Here is a 7527-nt window from a genome sequence, read left to right on the forward strand (position 1 = left end):
TCAACCTCTAACAAGTGACCTTTGACCCTAAGGAGACCAGTCAGGTCCAAATAAGGACACAATGGTCGTAGTGCAATGGTTACAATGGGTTTGTTTCCAGCACAAAGACAGACTGAAACCAACACTTGTATTCTTGGACCTCTACTTATTGTGTAGAGATGAATGAGCTAAAAAATGTGCTTTGGAAATAATTCACAAAAATGTATTAATAAAATTTCTGACTAAAAAGAAAAATTGGAAGTAAAAACTGGACAAAGCATTTTATTCAAACAAGCATTTTGTAAAATTATAAACCAAATTACAGAAAAATATTTAATTATAAACAAAGATGAAAACAATCAATTCAGAATTGATGCTCTGTGGTTCCAGATGTGATGATGTCATCATAGTCCTCAGCCAATCCCTGCTCAGCATGTGAGTGCTGGGTCATCACCATGGAGACAGACGGGTCACTTCCTGCAGACAGAACAGTTTAGACAGAAACTGAAGATGATTGATCAAATGTGATTGATTGATTTCTGTTACCTGAGGCTCTTTGTGGACATAAAGACACCAGAAGGAGAGTGGAGATGATGAACGGACTGATCACCACCAGGTGGAGACACACTCTCAACACAAGATGAAGAGGAGCTGAGGCAGGGGGTGGGGCTTCTGTGGTGGTTGGGGCTACTGTGGTACTCGGTCTCTCTGCAGAGAGAATCCCACCTGGTCAGGTGAGTGCATGGAGAAAATCCATGGTGAGATGACAGTGAAGCTCCTCACCTGAGACAGAGATCCAGCTGGATGGAGACTCTCCATGATCCCTGATGTGACACTTGTAGAGACCTTCATCAGACCTGGAAACATGCTGGAGGGTCATGTGACCTGTAGGCTCAGTCCTGATGAGGGAGCCATCTTTATAGAAAGCAGCTGAGGGGTTGGAGGGAGGGGTCTTTGATTGACAGCTCAGAGTGAGGTCATGACCCTCCATCACAGGGAGGACAGGACTCTGCAGGATCACTGATCCACCTCAACACAGAGACAAAGCATTTCATCCATCTGCACACAGCTGCAGCAACACTAACTCCACAGTCTGATCTTACCAGAGACACTGATGTTAACCACCATGCTGCTGGCTCCTCCCCCTCTGGACTCACACCAGTAAACACCACTGTCTTCTGTGAATAGATAGCTGATCTCACAGGACAAACCACCTTCTGATCCCCACTCAGGTCCACACTGAGTCCTGGTTTCTTCTGTAGTGTTCCTCCTCAGAGTCCATCCTGCAGAGCTGTCGTCCTCACAGTTCAGAATCACTGATTCTCCTTCAAAGAACTGAGATCTGCTGGGACTCACAGTCACACCAACTACAACCACAAAGTAAAGACACACAGAGTGTTGCTGCTTTCTTGGACACAAACACAGAGAGTCCGACTGACTGAGGAAGTGGACTAACTTTGGTTTGTTGTGCAGCACAGCAGGGAGCTCAGAGCTGCAGAGAAATGACACTCAGCTTAGTTGGAGCTTTGATGAACGCTCTGCTGTGGGAAGCAGCATCTGTCAACGTTTACACACCAACACACATCCAGCAGACGGGACTCACCCAGCAGCATCTGGACAGATGTTCCCTCCATTCTTCAGACCAACAGCAGTTTGACAGACAGAAACATCAATCCGCTTCTTCTTTTAGGATGATTGTCTGTGTGACTGTTCACTTTTCTCTGCAGCATCAACCAGGAAACTCTCAGACAGGAAGAGACCAGACCAACCACAAACACGGTGGTCGCAGGAGAAAATAACTTTGTCTTCACATGAGAGATTATTAGAGGAGTGTGAGAACTGAGATGGTATCTCTGAGGTTGGCTGTCTTTAGTCATTTTGATGATAAAGATACAGACACATTTTCAGTCCAACATCCACTAGTAACAGTTCTGACATTTTGCTGACTATGTGAACCAAGTTCCTGGTCCTGTTATACTTTGAGGGGACAACAATTTGTAAGGCTCTCCAGTCCCAAAACTCAAAGAACACCCTTTAGGACACCAAGGGGACGTGATTGAATGACTTCTCCGATGTCACAAAACTCCTTCAAGAACTGAGATTTTTTTCCTGGTTCAGATGTGTCCAGCCAATTAGAAGTTACCAGAGCAGGGTAGGGGGGTAGGGGGGGGGTGCTTCTCACAGCACTTGTTTGTGTTGTGAAACCAGCTTTATCTCTCTCTGTCTGCCTCGTGGAACAAGTTCCTCTTTGCTAGCTGGTGCTTAGCGATAGTCGGCGGGCTAACCGTACTCTGAACAACGGAAGCCCAAGGAACCAGAACATTGGAAAAATATAATCCTGATTAAATCTCAATTAAATCGACTGTCTGTCCCAGTAAGGTTTACTGGATGATTATCATCTCTGCAGAGAATGAAATGAGGATTCCCTGTAAACATGTTTCACAAAGTCTGATGAAGATGATCCGATGGTTGATTAAACAGTTCAAGAAAGAAGAATAACTTCAAGACATCAACTAGATAAATAGGAACAGTCAACACTGTTGTTGATGCTTTAGTGAAAAAAATGTAAAACATTAAATTTGATGTATGGAAACAAATATTTTGAACAAAATGAGAGAAAATTATGAAGCAAAAAATAAAGAAAAACATCAAAGTTTAAAGTTCCTGAAGCACAAAGACTCTCAGTTCAAAATTGATGCTCTGTGGTTCCAGGTGTGATGATGTCATCATAGTCATCAGCCAATCCCTGTTCAGCATGTGAGGGCTGAGTCATCACCATGGAGACAGACGGGTCACTTCCTGCAGACAGAACAGTTTACGTCAGGAGTCTTCAACCAAAATATAAAGAGATCCACTTTGAAAAAAAATTTGAAGTGAAGTTCTAGAAAAAATAATGTCTAAATATTTAGTGTTGTATATTTTGAAGTAGTCGATGATCTGTGGTCCATCTGCATGTAAATAATAACTAAGTCTCACTTCAAATTAATTTAGTACAATTTCAAACTTTTTGACAATATTCAAAATACGGCTGTCACAATTAATCGACTAATCAACTTTAATAAAGTCGATGACTAATTTAATAGTCAATTAGTCGTTACTTTAAATTATATGGAGTCAGAATGTAGTAAAGTTGAAAGTTATAATAGCATTATGCTATCTTTTTGGACTAATTTGGCATTTACTAAGGTTGTTTAGGCTATTTTTGCTTAAGCTAATATTTCAGCTACATGCTAGGTGTTTTGGCTAATTTAGGCTTTTTTGGGCTATTTTGAAGTTTAGCTAATATTTTAGCTTCATGCTAGCTATTTTGGTTAATTTGGGCTTTTCTTGCTTTTTAGGCTACTTTTGAGTTTCGCTAATATTTCAGCTTCATGCAAGCTGTTTTCAAAACTTTTTCAGTTTTTTTGGCTAATTTTTTTTATTTAAGTAATATTTTATCTGGCTATCAGCTTTGGCATTTTCAACCATTGGCTTCTGCGATTTCAGCTATCAACTTTAGCATTTTTAGCTATCAGCACTAGCATCTTCAGCGTCCAAATTCAGCTAACAGCATTCACACTAACATTTTCAAAGATAGTTCTTTATATCAAGTTTTTAGTTAGTTTAAAGCTAATGATGGTTAAGATGTGGGCTTTGCATCCAGTTTTCTAATGACCCGATTAGTCGACTAATCGGAAAAAATAATCGGTGATTAGTCGACTATTAAAATAATCGTTTGTAGCAGCACTAATTCAAAGAGATGCAGGCATTATTTTTTAATACTAAATTACCAAAATTGGCAACGATTAGGAACTGAATCCAAAGAACAGCTTTGGCACCGGAACTGAAGAAAACCCAATTGCTACTCAGTCCTAATCGCGGGTGGCAGTCTCTGCTTCAGATGGTCATCCTCTGGGCTCGGGTCGGATTAAGTTCCTGACTCCAGATCTTCAAGTCCACGTCCGGCACCCACACCAGGAACTTATCCGCTTCTTTGCTATTGATTCCACTTGCTGTTCACTCATCCTGGCACTGCCATTGCTGGAGACTCACGATCCCACCATCATATGGTCCACAAAAACCCTTACGTTAGAGTTATCGACCTGTCGCCAATGTCACCATCTCAAACCATCTGGAGCCTTTGAAGGGCAACTACTATGCTAGCTAGCAGCCACTGAAATCTCCATAGACAACTCTGTCACCTCTCATATCAACATCTTAAAGAGGTTTTCAACAAACACACCACACGCCCTCCTCCTCACCGGACGTATGACACTGCTATTGATCTCCTCCTTGGGCACACACCAGCGAGAGGAAGGGTTTTTCCCTTGTCACAACTCGAGACTGACGCCATGCAGGATTTACCCAGAAAGGACCACAAAAAGTTTAATCCGACCCTCCACTTCACTCACTTCCGCCAACTTCTTTGTCAAAAAGAAAGACAGTGGTCCTCACCCCTGCATCGATTACCGCAGTCTCAACAAAAGCACTGTCAAGTTCCAGTACCCCATACCACTGGTTCTACCAGCCCTGTAGCAGCTGAGCCAGGCCAGGTTCTTCACCAAGCTGGACCTGCACAGTGCTTACAATCTTATTCAAATCCATGAAGGGGGCGAATGGAAGTTATTTCTACTACAACCGACCATTAGGAGTACCTGGTTATGCCCGTCGGTCTCTGCAATGCCCCCTCTGTGTTTCAGGCTTTTATAAATGATGTCTTTAGAGACATGCTCCAGCACTTCGTCAGTTTTTACCAGGAGGATACCACGTCAGGCAGATCCTACAGAGGCTTATTAAGCGGAAGAAGTGTGAATTTCACAAAACATCCATCTCCTTCAGCTACATAATCACTGACCAAGGTGCAGCCATGGATAAAAGCACAGTGGAGGCCGTGCTGCAGTGGCCTGAACCTACCATGGTGAAGAAGTTACAATGATTCCTCGGGTTTGCCAACTTCTATCACTGCTTCATCTGTGGGCCGTCGCCTCCTTTCTTAGTGTTGACAGATCACCAGAACTTGGAGTAAATCAAGTCCGGCAAGAGACTAAACGTTTGCGAAGCCCGTTGGTCTCTCTACTTCTCCCACTTTCACATTACCTTTCGACCACGTTCCAAGAATGTTTAGGCAGACACACTCTCCCGCCTGCATGAGAAGGAAGATGAAGAACTGGTTTCTACTGAACCTGTGGTGCCTGCCTTGTGAATCCTGGCTCCATCCAGTGGGATGTCATCATGGAACTGTTGGAGATTAACCAGCAAGAACCGTCTCCACCATCCTGTCCTGTCGACCGACTCTTAGTACTACCCTCTCATCAACACTTGGTCCATGATACTCCGGTAGCATAACACCCATGTATGGCGGGTACTTAATCTCTTATGCAGTCTCTTCTGGTGGTCTGCCACGCAGGCATCTCATGTCAAGACAACTCCCAGACAGACTTCTACATCCCTACAACCCCTGCCCACACCACAACGTCCCTGGTCACACATATCAGTGGCAATGGCCTAACGCCTTTCCTCCAGCACACTGGATCTCTCCATTCTTCCACGTCTCACTGCCTAAACCTCCCATCGGACCTCCTGATGGGATTTTTCCTTCTGGGTCCGTCAACACCACGATGCTATCTTTAATAGTGGATGGTGAGGAGGCTAGGGTCCTGGATTCCTGGCGGCAAGGTGATTGTTTTCAATATCTGTTGGAGTGGCAGGGGTACGACCAGGAAGAACTTTTCCAAAAACTCTCCAAACATCTATGTATTCATATAGACTTGATAGTGTTATAATGAAAATAAGAGCTGCACAAATTAACATAGAAATGCACATTTTATTCGTTTATTACGTAAGGTTCTGGGATGCTGGGTCTGCATCCCAGCATCCACCAGTTACTGACCCCTGGTCTAGACAGAAACTGAAGATGATTGATCAAATGTGATTGATTGATTTCTGTTACCTGAGGCTCTTTGTGAATATAAAGACACCATAAGGAGAGTGGAGATGAGGTAAAGACTGATCACCATCACGTAGAAAAATAGTCTATGCACAAGATAATCAGGAGCTAAGGCAGGGGGCGGGGCTCCTGTTGTGGGCGGGGCTTCCATGGTTATGGATTTCCCTGCAGAGAGAATCCCACCTGGTCAGGTGACTGCATGGAGGAAATCCATGGTGAGATGACAGTGAAGCTCCTCACCTGAGACAGAGATCCAGCTGGATGGAGACTCTCCATGATCCCTGATGTGACACTTGTAGAGACCTTCATCAGACCTGGAAACATGCTGGAGGGTCATGTGACCTGTAGGCTCAGTCCTGATGAGGGAGCCATCTTTATAGAAAGCAGCTGAGGGGTTGGAGGGAGGGGTCTTTGATTGACAGCTCAGAGTGAGGTCATGACCCTCCATCACAGGGAGGACAGGACTCTGCAGGATCACTGATCCACCTCAACACAGAGACAAAGCATTTCATCCATCTGCACACAGCTGCAGCAACACTAACTCCACAGTCTGATCTTACCAGAGACACTGATGTTAACCACCATGCTGCTGGCTCCTCCCCCTCTGGACTCACACCAGTACACTCCACTGTCTGCTGGGTACATGTAACTGATGTTACAGGACAAACCATCTCCTGATCCCCACTCAGGTCCACACTGAGTCCTGGTTCTTCTGCTGGTGTTTCTCCTCAGAGTCCATCCTGCAGAGCTGTCGTCCTCACAGTTCAGAATCACTGATTCTCCTTCAAAGAACTGAGATCTGCTGGGACTCACAGTCACACCAACTACAACAACAAAGTAAAGACACACAGAGTGTTGCTGCTTTCTTGGACACAAACACAGAGAGTCCGACTGACTGAGGAAGTGGACTAACTTTGGTTTGTTGTGCAGCACAGCAGGGAGCTCAGAGCTGCAGAGAAATGACACTCAGCTTAGTTGGAGCTTTGATGAACGCTCTGCTGTGGGAAGCAGCATCTGTCAACGTTTACACACCAACACACATCCAGCAGACGGGACTCACCCAGCAGCATCTGGACAGATGTTCCCTCCATTCTTCAGACCAACAGCAGTTTGACAGACAGAAACATCAATCCGCTTCTTCTTTTAGGATGATTGTCTGTGTGACTGTTCACTTTTCTCTGCAGCATCAACCAGGAAACTCTCAGACAGGAAGAGACCAGACCAACCACAAACACGGTGGTCGCAGGAGAAAATAACTTTGTCTTCACATGAGAGATTATTAGAGGAGTGTGAGAACTGAGATGGTATCTCTGAGGTTGGCTGTCTTTAGTCATTTTGATGATAAAGATACAGACACATTTTCAGTCCAACATCCACTAGTAACAGTTCTGACATTTTGCTGACTATGTGAACCAAGTTCCTGCTCCTGTTATACTTTGAGGGGACAACAATTTGTAAGGCTCTCCAGTCCCAAAACTCAAAGAACACCCTTTAGGACACCAAGGGGACGTGATTGAATAACTTCTCCAATGTCACAAAACTCCTTCAAGAACTGAGATTTTTTTCCTGGTTTAGATGTGTCCAGCCAATTAGAAGTTACCAGAGCAGAGTGTGTGTGTGTG

At 44.3% G+C, this 7527-nt stretch overlaps 2 protein-coding genes across 2 annotated transcripts; both read right to left on the reverse strand.

Moving 5' to 3' along the window:
* Nucleotides 1-343: 343 nt before the first annotated feature.
* Nucleotides 344-1782, reverse strand: LOC112156358 (protein turtle-like). Its single transcript, XM_036216897.1, has 6 exons — nucleotides 1583-1782; nucleotides 1436-1471; nucleotides 1083-1346; nucleotides 763-1008; nucleotides 526-687; nucleotides 344-456 (listed from the first exon to the last, which is right to left on the reverse strand). The coding sequence occupies exons 1-6, from the start codon at nucleotides 1611-1613 to the stop codon at nucleotides 344-346; spliced, it is 852 nt and encodes a 283-aa protein (XP_036072790.1). The 5' UTR covers nucleotides 1614-1782.
* Nucleotides 1783-6092: 4310 nt separating this feature from the next.
* LOC112155818 (Fc receptor-like protein 1) lies at nucleotides 6093-7161 on the reverse strand. Its single transcript, XM_024287769.2, has 4 exons — nucleotides 6966-7161; nucleotides 6819-6854; nucleotides 6466-6729; nucleotides 6093-6391 (listed from the first exon to the last, which is right to left on the reverse strand). Exons 1-4 carry the CDS (start codon nucleotides 6994-6996, stop codon nucleotides 6093-6095), a joined length of 630 nt encoding a protein of 209 aa, XP_024143537.1. The 5' UTR covers nucleotides 6997-7161.
* Between the last annotated feature and the right edge of the window lie 366 nt (nucleotides 7162-7527).

This window comes from Oryzias melastigma, linkage group LG18 (assembly GCF_002922805.2).
Source record: "Oryzias melastigma strain HK-1 linkage group LG18, ASM292280v2, whole genome shotgun sequence".
NCBI classification, from domain to species: Eukaryota; Metazoa; Chordata; class Actinopteri; order Beloniformes; family Adrianichthyidae; genus Oryzias; species Oryzias melastigma.

What these genes read in the sequence shown, in the direction of transcription:
- LOC112155818 (XM_024287769.2), bottom strand. Translation starts at nt 6,996, where the DNA reads ATGGAGGGAACATCTGTCCAGATGCTGCTGG. An exon ending in GTGCTGCACAACAAACCAAA is followed by an intron (nt 6,730 to 6,818) that starts GTTAGTCCACTT and finishes TTGTTGTTGTAG; the next exon opens with TTGGTGTGACTGTGAGTCCC. An exon ending in GGTTAACATCAGTGTCTCTG is followed by an intron (nt 6,392 to 6,465) that starts GTAAGATCAGAC and finishes CTCTGTGTTGAG; the next exon opens with GTGGATCAGTGATCCTGCAG.
- LOC112156358 (XM_036216897.1), bottom strand. Translation starts at nt 1,613, where the DNA reads ATGGAGGGAACATCTGTCCAGATGCTGCTGG. An exon ending in GGTTAACATCAGTGTCTCTG is followed by an intron (nt 1,009 to 1,082) that starts GTAAGATCAGAC and finishes CTCTGTGTTGAG; the next exon opens with GTGGATCAGTGATCCTGCAG. An exon ending in ATGTCCACAAAGAGCCTCAG is followed by an intron (nt 457 to 525) that starts GTAACAGAAATC and finishes TTCTGTCTGCAG; the next exon opens with GAAGTGACCCGTCTGTCTCC.